Below are 18,016 nucleotides of genomic sequence, written 5' to 3' on the forward strand. Positions count from 1 at the left end.
GAATGGCCAACGATGGGAAGCAGGACCTGCCGGGCTCTATGGGGGGATAAAGGCAGGGAGGGGTTGCCCGGCTGCTCCTGGGGTTTCCTGCAACACCAGCATTTCCATCCCCCGGCCTTCTCCAACTCCCCACCATCCCCTTGGAGAAAAAAAACTGGGTCTTTTTCCCCCTGGTTCCCCGCTCCCCACAGATGCCCCACGTGCTCCAGCCCAGCCCTCTGGCAGCCGGCGATGCCCGCTGAGCCCAGGGGCGAGCCACAGCTCTCTCCTGCCCCCGTGACTCATGCCCAGGTGCCATCTCGCTCCCTCGGCAGGTGACAGGGCACTGCTGTGCCTTGCCCTTGACAATCAGCCACGCTGGTGCTGAGTCAGCCAGCGGAGCAGGATACACTCTCCTGGACTTCCCGAAGGAGCACTCGGGGCTCACCCCAAGACAAGCCCGAGCTCCCTGCGGGCACGGTGGGGGTTTGGAGACCACCTACCCATCCGAGGGGACATCCCGGCATGTCCCAGGCAAGGCAAAACCGGGCTCTCATCATTGTCAACACCGATTTCTGCAGCAGCGACAGCGATGGGGCGTTCGGAACCCGGAGAGGAGCCAAGAGAGAAGCGGAGAAACTTTCCAAGACACTCTCACGCCTCAACTACAAGGTGAAGCTGATGCATAACAAGACAGCCAAGGAGATAGAGGACCTTTACCAGCAAGGTACACAACCCTGCCACCCCTAAACCCCCTCCTCGTCTGCCCCCCAGCCCAGCTCCCTCCCATTTCCCACCCCTCAGACCGAGTCGGTGCCTGAAGGCATCGGTGTGGCCATGCCGTTGCAGAGTGCTGCTGCGAGCACGGGGAGTACTTTGTGAGCATCATCTCCAGCCACGGAAATGAGGGGGTCATATTCGGTTATGACTCGGAGCCGGTTAAGCTGACCCGGATTTTCCAGATTTTATCCTCAGAAAAGTGCCCGGTGCTCAGCAAAATACCCAAAATCTTCTTCATCCAGGTAACAGCCGCCAGATGATAACCTCATCCCTTTTTTGCTAAGTTTGAACAGAATTAGACCGGCAAAAACACGAGGCTTAAGGTTGCTGCCGGTGTAAGCCTGTTTTAATTGTGGATTTTGCTACATCCACGAGAGCTCGATCCTTTCATCACTCCCCAGCTTCCCACCACAACCCTCCATCCCTCTTTTTTCATGCTTTCACCAATTTTGAGGTTTCTTTGCTCACTGCAAACACTCCTCTCTCAGCCTCTTGACACTCATAAACATGTTCCTTCTCGGGAAACAGCCCCAGTCTTTTCCCAGCGTCTCCAGACAGGAGTATTTCTCCCGGTGGTTTGCACTGGGCTGAAACCAAATTGTTTGCCATGATATGTGACGTTACCGGGATCAAATATTCCTCCCGGACACCACTGGGATATAGATGAACTGGTAAAAGCTGCCTTCAGATCCCATCACCGTGACATTTGGGCACAGCAAACTCCTGGGGTAGGGCTGGGAGAAGCCCAGTTGTGAACTGGTGATGCAACAGGGAGAAAAAAAAAATTAAGCTCACAGCTGGATCCCAAGCAGTGAAGCAGGGGGAGCATGAACGTGCTCTTGCAGGAAAGGAGCCCTGGAAGCATGTTTTAATGCTGAGCCGACAGGGAGGATCAGACCACTGAGCAAACAAATAATCCAGCAACTGGACGGATACCAGCAGATAACGTGAGCTCTGCAAACATTATGCAAATATACAGAAAACTTTTCACCTGAAAGCAAGCATAAATCACTCACGGCATTCGTTTCCTTCTGGTAGAAGGCTTGGCTGCTGTTCCGGGAGTGGTGACAGCTGGGGATGTCTCTCAGGCCAACAAACCTGGAGACTGCTCTGTGCCCCTTGATCAGCGGGCAAAGCTCGTCCTCGCAGAGCAAACGCCGCAGGGCTGAGGGTGCCAGAGCCCGGGCTGCATCCCCTCGGCATCACCACGGCTCTCAGCAGCCTCCATCCACCTCTCCGGGCTGTTCGGCGCCAGGGTGTTGCAGCCCGTTCGCAGGCATCTCTGCAGGCCATGTCCCAAGCGAGGATTTACTGCTGGCGCTTGGCAGGGAGTTTGGATGGGGAGAGGCAAGGGGACGCTCCCCTCTTCCCTAATCCTGGGAGACGTCCACCGCTGCCACTCGGTCTGGTCCCAACCGACACGTCCCGGCAGAGGTGGCTCCAAGTAGGGTGAAATGTGCCCTTGCAGCAGCCTCAGCCGCCCCGGTGCCCCTCCAGAGCCTTCCCAACACCAGCCCGCTGCTCCGTCCCTGCGAGAAAGACCAAACCACACAGAATAAAGGACCGTGCAGGTGCCTGCGGGCTGCATTCCAAGGGAAATCTCCACCAGCACTTTCCCAAAGGACTTTTGCATTTCCAGGTGTATTTCTGGGTTTGCACATGCAGCACCACATTTACCACAGAGGGGTAAATGCAAAGAGAAGGGGAACCAGGCTCGTGAGAAGTGTGTAGGGAAGAGAGGAGGGAGCCCTGTCCCCAGGCTCGTTGGGAGGACAGGCTTGGCCAAGCAACGGATGAGAAGGGAAGAGGATGGAGGAGGGAGAGGAACGCTGGGGCCGTAGGACTTGGGGAACGGGAGCTGCTCTGCACCACAGGGCGGGTTGCAGGCTTGGCTTGCAGGAGGTTCGGGTCCACAGGGAGCCCCCAAAGACCCCAGAAGCTTTAGGCTCACCCCAGGGAGAGCGGGAGCAGGGGGAAGCTCATGACAGCCGTTCCGCCCGCAGGCTTGCCGGGGGAAAGAATTCGACCGGGGGGTGGTTGTGGAGTGCGACAGCAGGGAGCCTGAACCAGACTGCCTCTCGGACTACATCTCCATCCCTCCCCAAACTGTCGTGATGTTCGCCTGCAGCCCAGGTAAGGGACAGCCCCCTCCAATGACATTTCTCTCAAAAACCCCACCATCACGGGGCTGTGGCACAGCCAACATCGTTCTCCTTCCTTTGCACTCCACAGGCTACGTGGCCTTCCTCAACATTTTTGGATCCATGTTCCTCCAGGCCCTGCTCAAGGTCCTGGAGGGAGAGGAACGTCACCTGGCCCTCAACCGCCTCATGACCCGCATTAACTGGCACGTGGCCTTTTGCTGCCAGGCCAGGGGCACCTACGAGGGATGCAAAGAGATGCCCTGCTTTGTCACCAACCTGCTGCAGGAGGTCTTCCCCTTCTCCGCACCCATCGTGGAGGAGGCGGACGGTGTTTGAGAGCAGCTAGCTCTGCAGAAAAGCCTGAGGGGCCAAGAGCAGCAGCTTGGTTGCAAGAAGTTCCCCATCACGCATGGAGAAAACAGGACAAGTTACAAGAAAACCAACAGAAATTCCCTCAGGAAAGGTGAGCGGCTCAGCCGGGGACATTCCGGAGCTACCCGGGGGAGGTTTTAACAAGCCAAGCGCAGCCAGGGCAAATCTTACCACGGGACCCTCCGCAGAGCGGAAACATCTGATTTAAGCACACGACGGCGCTGCGACACCCAAATACCCTACAGCGGCAGCCCCATGCCATGGCTACCTGCAGCTCCGGAGCGGGATGTAAACCCGCTTCTCCCCGATTTTCTTACACCAAAAGCTGCAACCTTTCAAACGCAAATCTCACCCATTTTGGTTTTTTTATTAAACTAAACAAATCTGCACAGGCCGCGGACTTTTGTCTTACAGAGGCAAAGCTGATGTGTTTACTTGGCTGGTGCCCTACCCATAATGAAAATACCGCTGCCCCAGTGTACACATGACCTCATGTTCGAGCTGTTTGTTCGCGAGGCTGTTTAAAAAAATAATACTAAAAAACAATACTAAAATACAGGGTGGTTAGCAGGATTTGCAGGTCGGTGGGTTAACTTGGGGCTTGGAGAGGAGGCCAGGAAGTTGATTTAGGAGCGTTTGCTCAGGGTAGTTCTCAGAGTTCCCGACGGATAACTGGGTCTTTGCGAGTTTCCTTTGTACGTCAGCAAGGGGAGAGGGGAAACGCTCCGGCAGGGATGGGACACCTCACGGACCTGATGTTTCTGCTCAAGGTCCTCCCCTGCCGTTGTCTGTTTGGTACCAAGAATAAGCACAAAAGCCACGTTAATAAAAATGCCTGAACAGCTCCTGCGGGGGATGCAGGGACATCCCCGCTCTGCGTCACGGGGGACCGGGCCTCAGACAGCCGCAGGAGGAGGGAGGGGTGGAAGGGGTGGAGACCTCCACCAAAGCATGCCGAGTTTCACCGCGCACTCACGCGTGAAGCTCAGGCATTAAACCGCCACCGCCTCCACCCCAAGGGCACCGCGGATAAACTCTGGTATTTCTCAGCGTAGCCCCAAGCAATTCAGCTCCGATAAGCAGAGCCCAACCCAGCTGGCAGATAATTTTCCTTTCATTTAGAATTTTTTCCACTCCTGGACTTTGCCACCCCAACACAACCCACGCTCAGCACTCACCGTGTCCTGGCACGCGTGACGGGACGCTCACGCCGCTGCTTCTCTCCCTTGAGGGACCTGCAGGGTTGCTCCTTCCCCACTGCGTTTGCTCTACCTGTAGGAATAAAATAGTTTTGAGCACTCTCAAATCAGGGTGGAAGTGGGCAAGGGGTTCAAAGAGCTCTGGAAGCACAATTCAGTTCTTGTTTCTTCAGGAAATCACCCCAAAGACACGCAGCAGAGTGGAGCTTTGGTCTCCTCAGGGGAAGACTTGGACAAGCGCTCAATCCGACAACCCCACACGCAGATGAACGGCGAGTTTTCATTTTAATCTCCCACTTCCACTGTTTTTCCCTCCCCCAAGCTCTCAGCAGCCCCCTCAACAGGACAACAAGTGGCCCTCCCTTTTTCCTAGCCCGTCCTCTGCACTCGCTGCCAGGCAGCTGGTGTCCAGCCAAGTTGGAGGAGAGTGCAGGAGGGTGGATTTTCTCCTTTTTAGGGAAAAAGCAGGGGGAAAGGAGAAAGTTTCTTCCATTTTACTGCAGGAAGCAGCAGCAGACGCCACCCAGAAGTGCCCTCACGTTGATCACGGCGCCTTCTCTTCCCCCTGCCACGGCTGGTCGGGCAGCAGCATCCCACGCAGGCTGCTCTCGCCGTGGGGTAACAGCGCCAGTACCGCTGGGCTCTCTCCTTCCCAGTCTCTCCCAGTCTCTGCCGCTGAGAGGAGACAGGCTGTACTGGGATGCGGGCTGCGTCCTGCTTGGATCCTCCCTGGGGGTGAAAGAAGAAATATGAGAGGAGAGATCCCCAGCTGAGCTCTATTAAAAGCAGTTTATCTTACGTCCGAAACAACCCCGCTTACTACCACGTACGAAGGTACCAAGTCGCTCAAGGGGAATGGGATTGCTGATACAGGGTGAAGCCGACTGGAAACTTTTCAAATCTGCTCTTGGCTGAAACCTGTCTCGGCTCCTTCCGGCTGCAGGGTTAGTTGGTCACGAGTTTGCACGTGCAAATCGAGCAGACAAAGCTTTTTTTTTGTTACCCAAAGAGGAACTAACCTGCACTGTTGTTGCCAGGTTTCAAAGGAGGCTGTGCAAAGAACACGAAAAAAAAAAAAAAGAGGTGAAATCTCAATGCTTTTTTTTTTAAATCCATTTATTGACTTTACCGCACAGAAAAAAAAAAAGTACAAAGAAATATAAAAATTCTGATCCTTCAAAGCAAGTTGCATTTCACTGCAGCAGAAAACAAACCATTCGCTGATTCAAACCGACAAGGCAGCTGGCCTAAAAGTAGTAACATTTGGCAAAAAAACCCAATGTACCAACAGAAACCATCCATTCAAAAATGTGCTGTGTCCAAAGGGAAGAGGTTATGCGCACCTTGACCTGTTTGAAACACATTGCATAAATTTAAATACCATAAAAATCAACTGTGGGGTAGGATGAGATTTAGGGAGGAGTCCCCCCGATTTAGCCTGGCGTGAGCTCTGCGCTTCCTGGGCACCAAGCAAACCAACAGCTCCTGCCAGGATGTGGTACGTCCTCGTTAACCTGACAAACGAGCTCATGCTCGGTCCAACCTGATGATCGAGACAGTTGAGGTACAACCGAGGGTCCCGCTCTCACTCGGGACTCTGGCGCTTTGGCTTGCCGTGAATAACTAACTGCCTGGGTGGGATTTCCAACACAACGCAGAATGGCAGAGGACGGAAAGGCATCCGAAAAAGCTGGTGGGGTAGAAAAGCAAGCAGACGGTGGGGAAGAAAAAAAAAAATAGCCTTTGTGAATTATTTTTCAATTTAAAAAAAAATAGGACAAAGCAGGAAAACAGCACGCGTGCTCTTCAAATTCAGGAAGGAGCAGCTCAGCAGCGCACGGTATTTCACATGTCAGAGTACGGTTTCTTCCCCCCACTGTCATTAGACAAAAGCTGCCACCTCCCACCCCGCATCCTGTCCATAAATCAGCGAGCCCCTGACTTATCCTACGGGATCTCTGAAACAGTGGAGTCTTGTTGCAGGAGTTCCCACCCGTTTCAGAAGGCACACTTCCCCCCAGGGTTATGTTCCCAGACTCGTTTTCCTTTCTCTTCCCTCCACCTCACACTCCCGTTCTCTAAAATAGCTTCTGAAAGTACTTTTAGAATCAGAAAAGTTTACTACGGAAAGCTTGAAAGCTATTTAAAGCCAAGAGGGACTTTCTTCCGCTCTTTGTGCTTGCGAACAGCCAGGAAAAAAAAAAAAAAGAAAAAAAAAGAGGATTTTTCTTTTATTCTTTTAGGAGAGGGTCAAGCCCCTTCTCCCCTCTTACATGGCAAATGAGCCATTAGGAAAAAAAAATAAAACACAGCTGTAGCTTTCGTGTCCAGACAAGGAAATATCTTTGCCCTTGTCAAATGTGACTATCTTTAGCAGCCACAGGGCAGATTACCAATTATTCACAGCCTCGGGAAGGCCGGAAAAAGGCCGGCCTCATCCCATGAGTCGCTTTCGCAGCCAGCTGGAGGGAAGTTAATCCAACCGTGATTCTTCCTGTGCAGTCGGCCAGTGCACGGAGAGGGTGACTCATGTACGGCTGGCACCAACTTCGGGTGCAGACGGGTACCTGTGCAAAGAGCTCTAGATGCCTCATACCCATTTTTTTACACCCATATTGGAAAAAAACAAAAGCATGAGCCAGGCAGGCACTTCATGCCCTCTTCAGAAACGTCCCAGACAAACATCTTTGGAGTTGAACTACAAAAATAAAACCAACTTTGCAGCTATAACTTGTGAATCACCGTGTTTTGCAGCCTTAAATACAAGCAGAACATCACAGGCCCTCGTGTAAGTGCTCACAGTAATACCAAAGTGACATTCAGCTACACAAAACCTCCAAAGCTGGGCCCGGCAGAGCCTAGGAGGAGTGGGGAAGAGGTCATGCCAGCGATACCACAAGCCCTTTCACACGCCGGTCGCCTGCTCTGGAGGTGACCCCAGGGAGAAGATGTCCCGGGGTGACGCGTGGGCAGAAAAGACGGCGCCACAGGCCACAACCATTTCCCAAGGCGCTTGGCGCTCAGCAGGCGCGGCGCTGCCCAGGGGACGAGCAGCCACCTCGGCTCTCAACGGGGCAAGAAAGCGGCACTTCTCCAGCAAGAGCTGGTAGCCAGCTCCGCAGCCGATGGAGGCTGACTACTCCAGGGCCTCAATACGGCGTTTTTGATGAAGAAACCTGAAGGGTGGCAAGTTTCATTCATCCCAAACACTTCAGGATTACCGTACATTTTACGTTACCACGTAACTATGTTTCACAAGGGGGAGGAAAGCAATCTTCCAAGGAAAAGTCTGCTACAACTATGCCGCGACAATTTGGCACGAAGCTTTTCTAAGCCTAACCTGCCCTCCTTCACATCAAACCGCAACCATCGCCTTTAGTACAAACACCCGAACGCTGGGGATTGTGAGGGAAAAGACCCGCGTGGAGCAGAAGATGCAGGTGAGGAAGTTTAAGCTACAACCCAGGGGTCAAGGACAGCTCCAGCGTTTCCAAAGATGAGCATGAAAGAGAGAATCTAGATGATAAACTCTAACATCGTCTTTGTCACAAAGAGGGAAAAAAAAAAAATCAAATCAGAGTCCTTGGTGGATCATTTCCAAACGAGTGCAATCGGTCACGCTCCGAACTTTAGCGTCCAAATACAATGGACAGAGGAGGAGAACGTCTGTCTCTCAAGCAAGACTGTGCTGGTTACAAAGGCAGCTCTATGACTCGGGAAGGGGAAGAGTCAGATGGCTCATTTCGCAGGCAGATATTTTTGTTTTCCCCCCAAAAGGAGACATCAGTACAGTAGATGGCAAATTCCACTTCATTTGGACACAAAAGTTCTGTCAAGTGCTGGGGACCAGCTTCTCCCGGGTTGCAGGCAAGAAGCCAGACGCCCAACCGGAAAACGGGTTCATCGTCAGGGAAAGAGAAACGCATTTCGAGGAAGTGGGAGGTTTAACGTTACCAAGGTGCAGGTGCAAAATGAAAAGCATTTCCTCATCTTCCTCTTGTCTGAAACCTGAACACGGCAGCAGAGCTACAACTCGGAGCGCTACAGCAGGGGAGTTGGTGGGCATCCCAGCGTTCCCGTCGCCAGCCGTCGTTATTCCACTGACCGTCTGAGGAGGAATCTATATCTGGGAAGGCAAAAAAGAATTTGGTTTAAACAATTTGAAAGCTCAGCGTTGCTTTTCTACTCTGACAAAGTATCGGGGAGCTGAGTGTCTCTGATGAGCTTTCAAATAAAAACCAAGCCCTAACTGCGCCTCAGGGACAAGTCTGGGAATTCCTGGCACGGGAAACAAATTCCCAAAATATTGGGGAGACTGAACAGGGACGTTCAAGCTGGAAGATCATCTGGGTAGCACTCAGACGGCTTTCCCAGCCAGACATGGCTGCAATTCAGGGAGAGAGCTGAGCTCCACTCCCGACAGTGCACTGCACTGCTGCAGAGCTGACGATGAGCCGGCCAACACTGCCTGGAGTTTTCCATGCAAAATCCCTAACGGCGTTTGAAAACGGCCATCATCGCAGTCCCCCAAACGCTGACGGCCTTCTGAAAGACTAAGTTTCAGCCAAACTTCTTCAGCTTTTAAAAATTTTTTCTTTCCTTGTCTCCTCCTCTTCCCATTGCAGAAAATAACTACAGACACACCTGACTTCAAGGACAGCAGGTGAAAAAGAGTTTCAAGGGGAAGAAGGAAGACTTTTCCCCAAATCCGACCCTTTGAAGAAGTCATTTGAGTCAGTGACAAACTATTCTTAAGCACACCGGAGCTCGAGACTCTCAAACTCCTGCTCTGCATTAGCTCTGCCATCATCTTCCAACATTATTGCTTCCACTTTCTGGCAAAACCCTGTTTCCAGACCAAGAGTGGGGGTTTTTGCTAAAAAATCTGCTTTCCGATACCAACCAAGTGACCATTTCTCAATGTGAAAAGCCAATATATCACATTTACGGCATACACCAGGCACCGCAGCCCCTTTTCCCAGCCCGCCCACCTCCTGGCGTGAGGCAGCGCCCATTTTGGGTAGATCTCACCTTTTGATCCAGTCTCTGGTAATCGCCAGATTTGGGCCGTCGACCACTTTTCGATCTTTTCCCTTCCAGAGCAAAAGCAATGATCTTTGGAGAGAGAAACGGGAACAAGGTGAGCGGGACAGAAGCAACCAAATAAACTTTTTCTGACTTCAAGCAGAGGCACTGTCTAATGGGCCAAAGACCAACTTCACTTCCCTCCTCCTAGTGACCATATTTCATTTGAAAAAGCACTTGAAACAACTAAAAGTCAATATTTAAACCCAGCTGAGATCAAAAGCAGGCGATAATGAAGTTTGCCTAACATGCAGAAAACAAGAAGAATTTGTTTTCATCCTCCTACCTCAAAAATAGCTTTACAGGAGGGAAAAAAAACCCAGCAAAAGATAATTATGTCATTTGAGCTGCATCCCCCCCCATGCAAGACAACCTGCTACAGAAAACCCATCATCAGCGAGAAAACGCAGTGTAACTTCATAGATCTTTTCCTTTTCGCGCCTCTCAGCTGAAAATAACCACCAGAGCTGAGGCCACCCAGTTTCTGCAGAGATCTGACCCCCTTCTGAGCTACAACACCCCCTCTGCTCCTCCCAAAGCCGTTGGGACCGAGGCTCGACTTAACGTTAACCAAACCCACGCCACGCAGCAGGTATTGGCGAGAAACAAAAGTCAAGGCAAGGGGAAAGGTCGTCAGCTGAGCAGGTCCCAGTCTGCAGTGGTGACCGGTGAGAGGAAAGGAAGCTCCCGAACCGCAGGGAAGATGTCGAGAGAACTGGGTAAGGAGCACAGCAGCTCACCTTGCGCTTGTTGTGATACGCTACGTATAAGGCGGCAACGATAACAGCTGTGGTGACCAGATAGGCGAAGAAGTGGCTGCTCTCCGACTGGTCCCTGGGGGAAGAAGGAACGCTCTTCTCTCTCTCCTTATTTGAGGAGGAGGCATTGCTGCCGTCTTTAGCCCTTTCATCCTTCTCCTCTCTGGGGCCTTCCTCATCTTCTGAAAAGCTGTCGCCCACAGCAGCGGAGGAAGTTGATTGCGGCGATACGTTTTTATCTCTCGATGAATCCATTTGATTACCCTGGTTGTTGGTCTGGTTATCGCCGTTACTGCCCGAGTTCTTGGTCTGGTTATCGCCGTTACTGCCCGAGTTCTCATCCTGGTTCTTGCCCTTGTTCTGGTTCTCGCTGTTGTTGTCCTGGTTGTTGCTGCTGTTGTCCTGGTTGTTGCCCTGGTTCTCGTCCTGGTGGTTGTTCCGGTTCTCGCTGTTGTTGTCCTGGTGGTTGTTCCGGTTCTCGCTGTTGTTGTCCTGGTGGTTGTTCCGGTTCTCGCTGTTGTTGTCCTGGTGGTTGTTCCGGTTCTCGCTGTTGTTGTCCTGGTGGTTGTTCCGGTTCTCGCTGTTGTTGTCCTGGTGGTTGTTCCGGTTCTCGCTGTTGTTGTCCTGGTGGTTGTTCCGGTTCTCGCTGTTGTTGTCCTGGTGGTTGTTCCGGTTCTCGCTGTTGTTGTCCTGGTGGTTGTCCTGGTTCTCGCTGTTGTTGTCCTGGTGGTTGTCCTGGTTCTCGGTGTTGCTCTCCTGGCGGTTGCCCCGGTTCTCGGTGTTGCCCTCCTGGCGGTTGCCCCGGTTCTCGGTGTTGCTCTCCTGGCGGTTGCCCCGGTTCTCGGTGTTGCTCTCCTGGCGGTTGCCCCGGTTCTCGGTGTTGCTCTCCTGGCGGTTGCCCCGGTTCTCGGTGTTGCTCTCCTGGCGGTTGCCATTGCCGTCCTGGTGGTTGCTGTTGCCGTCCTGGCGGTTTTTCCAGTTCTCCTCATTGCTGTCTGGGTTCTTGTTGTCCCCGTCCTGGTTTGTGTCATTGTTGCCCTGGTTGTTGCCACTATCCTGCTTGTTCTTGTCACTGCTGTCCTGGTTGTTGTCCTCATTCTTCTTGTTGCTATCCTGCTTGTCCTTGCTGTCCTGTTTGTAGTCCTCATTCCTCTTGTCGCTATCCTGCTTGGCCTTGTCACTGCTGTCCTGGTTGCCACCACCCTGGTTATCGGGGCTGCTACTCTGCTCGCTGCTCTCCTTACCAGCACCACCATTTTGTTGGTCAGTTTGGTGACCTGTGTCGTTGCCTTGGCCGTCCTGGCCATCAGTCTGCTTCTTCATGCTGCTATTGTTGCCAGACACATCCGTGCTGCGCTGGTTTAGTCTGTTATTCGTTTCAGAATGCTTCTCTTCATTCTTTTTGGATTCATCTGGCTGCTCGTTCCCTTGGGACCCCTGGACGGATTCCCCATCGCCTGCTGAAGTGCTGGAGTCCGTCTGCACCTCACCTGCCCCCAAACACACAGAGCTCATGCTCCCTGCCCAGCTCGCACAGCTCCCCCGCCAACGCGGCCCCTCCGCTGCCAAAAGCGGAAGGAAACTGCCCCGGGAGGGAGCCGGCAGGGCGGAACCGCGGGGGGGACGGGGACACGGGACACACACAAACCCGGCGGCAGGTTCCCCCGCGGGAGGGCCCCCCCCCCCGACCCAAGCGCCGGTGTCAGACCCGCCCCGCGCGGCAAGCGCTGCCCCGGCTTCGCTACTCCCCGTGCCCGGCACTGCCGAGCGCCCAGCCTCACCCGCCCCCCCTCAGCGACTTCACCCCGGGGCCCCCCGGCCGCGGCCCTCCCCGCCGGTTCCGCTCAGCACCCCCGCCCCGGGCCCCCTGCCCTCCCCCCGGGCCACAGCCCCCTCTCACAGCCTTCCCCCACCCCGGGGCCCGTCCCAGCCGCCCTCCGCCGGCCTCTCACCCCGGGCCCGGGCGGCGGCGCAGAGCACCAGGAGCAGCAGGAGCAGCCGCAGCGGCATGGCAGCCCCAACGAAACGGCCCGCTGCGCCACCGGCCGGCCCGCCCGCTTCCGCTTCCGGCAAGACAGGTGCTACTTCCGGCAGATCTCGCGAGAGCAGGGAGGCGGTGGGCGGGAACGAGAACGGTCGCGCGGGGGTGGGGGCGTGAGAGACAAGGGAAGGGGCGGGGCTGAGGTATTGGGGCGGGGCTTGGGGAGAGCCGGGGGCGGGACTTGCTAAGCCGCTGAGGGGCGGGGCTCGTTGAGAAGCAGGGGCGGGGTTAGGACGTAGAGGCGGGGCCTGTGGAAATTGGGGCGGGGCTTGCGGGGAATCGGGGTGAGGCTTAGGGAGACGACTATTGCTCGGATTGGGTGGGGTTATGCAAATGAAGGGCGGGGCTTAACGGTCCCTGGCACGTGGCAGGCCCACCCCCCCACCCCCACCCCCCCCCACCCCCCTCAGGCCTTGCCAGGGCACGGCTGCCTCGGTGAAACTGCTGCATCTTTGGGGTAAAAGCAGCATTTTCAGGTAAAAACTGCCATTTTGGGGGCTCTTTCCAGGCCTTGAGAAACCAGTGCTGGGACTAGGTGAGCAGTGGCCCAAAACGGGGTCGCCGAGATGCTCTTTGAGGGCCGGGCCTTCTCCCCGCCGCATTCGGCCCAGTTCGGACGGTGCCCGGACCCTGTGGCTGCCGCCGTCTCATGGGGGAGGAAACAGGCCAAGGCAGGGGGCGACGGGCGAGAAATCAGGGTGAATTCCCCTTCCTTTGGTTCAGGACCACTTCCCGAAAGCGCTCCTGAGGACCACGGCCACATCAGGGGAGTGTGGCCACACCGGCTCTGATAACCTTTTATTTTTCTTTTTGGCCAGGCCAGACATGTCCTGTTCAACTACAGCTCTTCCCACCAGCAGCAGAAAATCAGCTTTTGGCTCTCCATGGGCACTGAGGACTATTTGCTCCTTTCCTCTGTAGATAATTTATCTATTGAAGACTGTTATGTCTGCCTTCTCCCGACTGAATGTCCATCTTTTCTGGTAGGTTGTGTCCTTGCTCTCTTCTGGGCTTTCTCCAGGCATTCCACGCCTTGAAGGATGCTGCCCAAAACTGGGGACGATCCTGCAGCTTGGTCAGCAGAACAAACATAAGGATTTCATCATGACATTGATAATCCTACCCATCTCCAACCTCCTGCTCTGCTGCCTGAAATATAAACCGACCTGTACTTGATGCAGATAAAATCAAAACGTAGAAAGATCCCCAAAGCTGCCTGTCATCCTTCTACCATGGTCTGGAGCCCATAGCTGAGCTCCTCAGGTGGATTTGATGTCCTCAGGTCCATGAACTGCAATCCTACTGCTGCGAGGCAAGGTGGCTGTGGCACTGGGTGTCCTTGAGCTGTGATTGATGTAATCTGTGGTTTTCTTCCAGCCATACGTCACCTGCTGTGTCCAAAAGCTGTCCCCACTTGCTGTCCGAGACTTTCTCAGAGGGTTTGCCTCCTGCTGTGTCTGCTGAGTCTTGGCTTTTGGGGGGATCCTGGTAAAACAAAGAGCTCCAGACGTTCTTCCTGCATCTTCCTCGTGTTTGTTACCTTGCACAGGTCTGTCTCTCTCTGTTTAGGGACGTCGGCCTGGGGGTACATCATTCTTCGTAAAGTTTTATCTCCAGCTTTTTCTCTGCCTGTCCTTTCCAAACCAACTAGACCTCTGATATCAGTTTTCCAGACACATCAATTATACCATCAAGTCTCTGTAATTTAGTTTATTAGTAACAATCTCAATCTGTCCTCCCCATCATCTCACTTCTTTCCTTTTAGATCGATGGATTTGCCTTCATCTCCACCCAGGATGAACTTCCTTGGTGCTTAACTGCTCCAGACCATGCGTGCTTCCCACTATTGCTCGGTGTCACCAGAGCTGTCTCATCCGTAACGTGGCATCCTGCAGCGCTGAGTGCTGAAAGACAAGCAGCGAAGTCTCACGTGTCTCCAGAAGGAATCGCAATAACATCACGAATTTGTTAGCTGCTCCAGTCAGCCCCTGTAGCGCTAAAACACAGAAAAATATCACAACATCATGCAACATGCAAACCAAATGAGTCCTGTGCAATGATAATACTTTGGGGAATAATCCTGACTTGGCCTCAGAGCATGATGGATTATGCAGTTAATTTTTCTTTTTTTTTTCCCAATCCTCTATTCAATTCAATACATTCCAATAATCCTAGCAGCTCGGTTCTGCCCATGCCTGCCTTTCTAAGGAGACAGAAGAACAGTTGGCCCAATGCTTTTGTTGAGATTTAAAACAGACAAGCGAGGCTATTTCTCATGCCCAGCCAGTTCGGCTTTCACTCACACCCCTGGAAGTCAAGAGTAACTGAATGGAGGCCAAGTTCCTCTGGATTTACAACAATGCATCTGGGAACAGAATTCTGCCCAAAATACCCAGTACGAGGCTGACATCAGCTCAGCGCCTGGTGGCTCACACCAGGCTCGTTTTCCTTCAACAGTTTTCTTGGCTAAAATGTGATAAACAGGACCAGCGACCTCACCTAACCTCCGTGCAGCTGCACCTTCCCCATGCACCCCCAGGAAGAGGAAGCGACCATCGATGTGGATGACAAGGAAGTTACTTCTGGCTTCAGCAGGATTATGCGGATGTAGACTGGTGGGAGGAAAAGGAGGAGGATTGAGGATTATTATCTCTGTCCACTGGAAAGCAGGAGGAGGAAATTCTCTTACAGTCCCACCCAGCTGCTTCCCAATGTGATGGCAGCTGCTGGTCCTTTATTGGGTGAAAAACAACTCCTTTACGTTCAAACTTCAGTGAGGTTTTGGTTGTTTTCCTACACTGGTACTGTCTCTTCTCATAAAGCCTTGTGGGACCTCGCTTTTTGGGGATGACTCTTTCTGAGAATAGCTGCAATGGCCAAGAACAGGCTGGATGCACAAATCTGGTCTTTGATTTAGCACCAACCAAGGCAGTTTAGTGTTGTCTCCCAAGGTCTGGTGACAACCCTGCGCTTGGAGATAATAAAGTCCTCACCTTGTCAGAAGTGTCTGCATCCCCCATCCCGTCCCTTTCCCCCAAGGGCTAATCTGGTCAGGATAAAGGATCAAAAGGAGAAACAATTAGCAAATGGAAGAATTTAATGATGCTAATTAAAATGTATTAAGTGTAGCCACTGCCTCTGCACCAGCTGCTTTGGCAGGAGCCTGGAGTCCGTGGAGTGCCAGCCTTACCCCAGCACGGAGCGGGGAAACAGGACATCTGGTGCACCCTCCCCCCGGCCCCTTAGAAAAAAGCAGGTTTGAGGAAACCTTCGTTTCATTTGCTGCTGCTGCTGCTCGCCGGGTTCATGGCGGAGCCCCTAATTAGCTCCATCTCTGCAGGAGACCCCTGGGACCTCATTAGGCATTTCAATTAGTGAATAGCCAGAGCTGCGGAGGGAGAGGGGGCTGGGGCTGTTTGATCAAGATGGCTGCAATTAAGCAAGCGGACGGAGGTGACAGAAGTAACCCTGCTTCCAAAAAAAAGTGGGGCAAGCACCAAGCTGGCTCCCAGATGCTACCCGCACACCAGAGCAAGCTCTCCCAGCAGTTGGCTCTTGACAAGCTCTTAACGAGACGTTTGCCAGCTCCCGGCAATAAAACCCCATGATAGCTGCAGCAAATTTAGGGCTCGGCTCGTCACAAAAATGTCACCCTTTAATCAAGGTTTTAAACTTTTTCTTACTGTACATCACGTTTCTGGACAGGGATGCACTCACAGGCACATCCTCCCCTCTCCCTGTGCCTGGTGTTGCTTATTTGCACTTTCTGTGTGGACCTCCACCGTTGGAGATGACGGTAACCCCCAAACAAGCAGGCCCACCTCATGGCTTAGCCGCACGCTGTGTTCATACTGTCTTGACCTGCGCATGCAAACGGCAACATCTGCCACAGCTGGGAGAGCAACGGGGATCCCGCCGTTGGCACGACATCCCCTGTCCCAGCTGTTTCATGCCTCTCAGCAAAGGCAGAATCCATCCGTCGCACCACTCCTTGCTCTTTACACCATGCTATCCCTTCCTTCTGCCACCGGCTCTCCGTGGGATACCATTTCATTCCTTCCCTGACCTTTTCCCCTTCATTGGATGTGGTTGGGATGCACCCTATGAAAAACAAAGTCATCTGCAAAGAAGGACCAAGGAGAGTGCAGTGGCAGACACCTCATTTTCTCAGGAGACCAAAGGAAAAATCGGGAATCTTTGGCTGCAAAATTGTGGCTTTTTGTTGCAAGTTTGAAAAGTGAACCCTTGTAATGGGCCCCCAGGATCTCCATGCATGGCTGTCCTCTGCACCCTGGGCTGCCTGGCTCCATTTCAGCAACTAGGTCTGAGGATAAGTTAAGCATCGTGAGAAATGTAGTCTAAAACTTGTCCAAAAAAGAGGAGAGGGGCTACCTGGCCTCCATGCCACAATAGCCCAAACACACTGGATATTCAGGTTTTTCTGATAAAGACAACCCCCAGAATTCTCCTCTTGTTAAAGCACGTCCCAGAGGACAAGAAAACCCTGCAAAGGAATCAGTTTTCCATTGATAACCAGCCTGAATGCAACATTTTCATCTAGCTGTATCATCGCAAGCATGAAGGTACCACGATCAGCCTGGTTCAACTAAGAGAGCTTCAGCGTGTTCATTTGAGACCAGAGCAACACGTAACTGGTCTTGCCTTCTCCTCCAGGAGGAGCGAAGCCAAGAGGGCTTTGGTGGCCAGTTGCTTCTCTTCGAGCAGGGGATAATCCAAGCCTATCTCGGTTTGGGAGCACTGCAAAAGCATCGGAACAGATGTTCCTTTTCTGTATGGGAAAATGCCGAGTAAAACAAAGAAATATTCTCCTGCTGAAGTCCAACATCTGTTTGAAGCTGTCTGGCTCTGGTTCAGACTTTAATTCTTGTGACAGGTCTCTTCATGCCTTTAATTTCCCATGAAATCTAATTCAAGAAGTTGTTTGTCTGCAGCCTGCTCCTGGTGTTGGGGAGAGCGAGGCTGCATGCAATCCAGACGTTCCTCACAGAAAACCAGTTTCTTGGAACAGCCTTTCTAAAAAAAAGCTATGTTTTGCCTCTTTTCAAATGACGGCCATGCACGTTTTCAGCGACACTCTAATCCTCTCAGTCCTGGATCTCGCACAACCGCGCGACACGCTATCGGGATGCCATTAATTAAAGCGTCGTGGCTGGTCCTCTTGGGCGCTGTTGCGGAGGAATCATGCCCTCTCCCAGCATTTACAAATTTGTTCTTTGAAAGCAAGAACTTTAAACAATTTTGTGTGTGAATGGAAACGCCTACTGAGTTCGGGGCTGTCTTGGGTGTGACAGTGAATAAAGATGCTCCAGGCATTTGCTCGTACTCGAAGGTTTTGGTGGTGGCCACCAAGAAACTGGTATGCAGGAGCTGGTTCTTCTGCAGGCTCCTCTCGCTGCTCAAGGCTCTCAACTAGCTGGGACCCCTTAGAGCAATTATTTTGGGAGCTACCACCCAGCTGGGATGCTCTGAGCTGTGAACTTAAGCTGTCGCTTCCAGTCGCTTCCAGAAGATGATCCTCAGCTGGATGGGAGAAGCTGGAGGTACCGTCGCTGTTTGCATAAGTCATCTGGAGCTTTCACAAGGTTACAGGAGCCAGTGTTTGCCCCAAATGTGTCCCTGTACTTTTTTTTGGTAGTT

At 52.8% G+C, this 18,016-nt stretch overlaps 2 protein-coding genes across 6 annotated transcripts; one reads left to right on the plus strand and one right to left on the minus strand.

The window, feature by feature from the left end:
• The first annotated feature begins 363 nt into the window (after positions 1-363).
• LOC129196769 (caspase-7-like) lies at positions 364-3,239 on the plus strand. The gene is made up of 3 exons (XM_054804698.1): positions 364-706; positions 829-1,001; positions 2,763-3,239. The coding sequence occupies exons 1-3, from the start codon at positions 505-507 to the stop codon at positions 3,237-3,239; spliced, it is 852 nt and encodes a 283-aa protein (XP_054660673.1). The 5' UTR covers positions 364-504.
• Positions 1,613-12,400, minus strand: TGOLN2 (trans-golgi network protein 2). Of its 5 annotated transcripts, none has more exons than XM_054804695.1 (7): positions 12,270-12,380; positions 10,300-11,807; positions 9,506-9,589; positions 5,494-8,600; positions 5,014-5,203; positions 4,454-4,547; positions 1,613-2,288 (listed from the first exon to the last, which is right to left on the minus strand). In XM_054804695.1, exons 1-4 carry the CDS (start codon positions 12,325-12,327, stop codon positions 8,595-8,597), a joined length of 1,656 nt encoding a protein of 551 aa, XP_054660670.1. In that variant the 5' UTR covers positions 12,328-12,380; the 3' UTR covers positions 1,613-2,288; positions 4,454-4,547; positions 5,014-5,203; positions 5,494-8,594. The 5 variants fall into 5 exon arrangements, with proteins under 5 accessions (XP_054660670.1, XP_054660669.1, XP_054660668.1 ...); XM_054804694.1 differs by having other exon boundaries at positions 5,313-8,600; XM_054804693.1 differs by having other exon boundaries at positions 5,298-8,600.
• Between the last annotated feature and the right edge of the window lie 5,616 nt (positions 12,401-18,016).

The sequence above is a fragment of the Grus americana genome, chromosome 26, assembly GCF_028858705.1.
Source record: "Grus americana isolate bGruAme1 chromosome 26, bGruAme1.mat, whole genome shotgun sequence".
NCBI lineage: Eukaryota > Metazoa > Chordata > Aves > Gruiformes > Gruidae > Grus > Grus americana.

Coding starts and splice junctions, on each gene's coding strand:
- LOC129196769 (XM_054804698.1), top strand. CDS start 505: ATGTCCCAGGCAAGGCAAAACCGGGCTCTCATCATTGTCAACACCGAT. Junction 707..828: donor AGAGGACCTTTACCAGCAAG/GTACACAACCCT, acceptor ATGCCGTTGCAG/AGTGCTGCTGCGAGCACGGG. Junction 1,002..2,762: donor CCAAAATCTTCTTCATCCAG/GTAACAGCCGCC, acceptor TTCCGCCCGCAG/GCTTGCCGGGGGAAAGAATT.
- TGOLN2 (XM_054804691.1), bottom strand. CDS start 12,327: ATGCCGCTGCGGCTGCTCCTGCTGCTCCTGGTGCTCTGCGCCGCCGCC. Junction 11,808..12,269: donor CGCCGCCGCCCGGGCCCGGG/GTGAGAGGCCGG, acceptor GTTTGGGGGCAG/GTGAGGTGCAGACGGACTCC. Junction 9,590..10,299: donor CGTATCACAACAAGCGCAAG/GTGAGCTGCTGT, acceptor CTCTCTCCAAAG/ATCATTGCTTTTGCTCTGGA.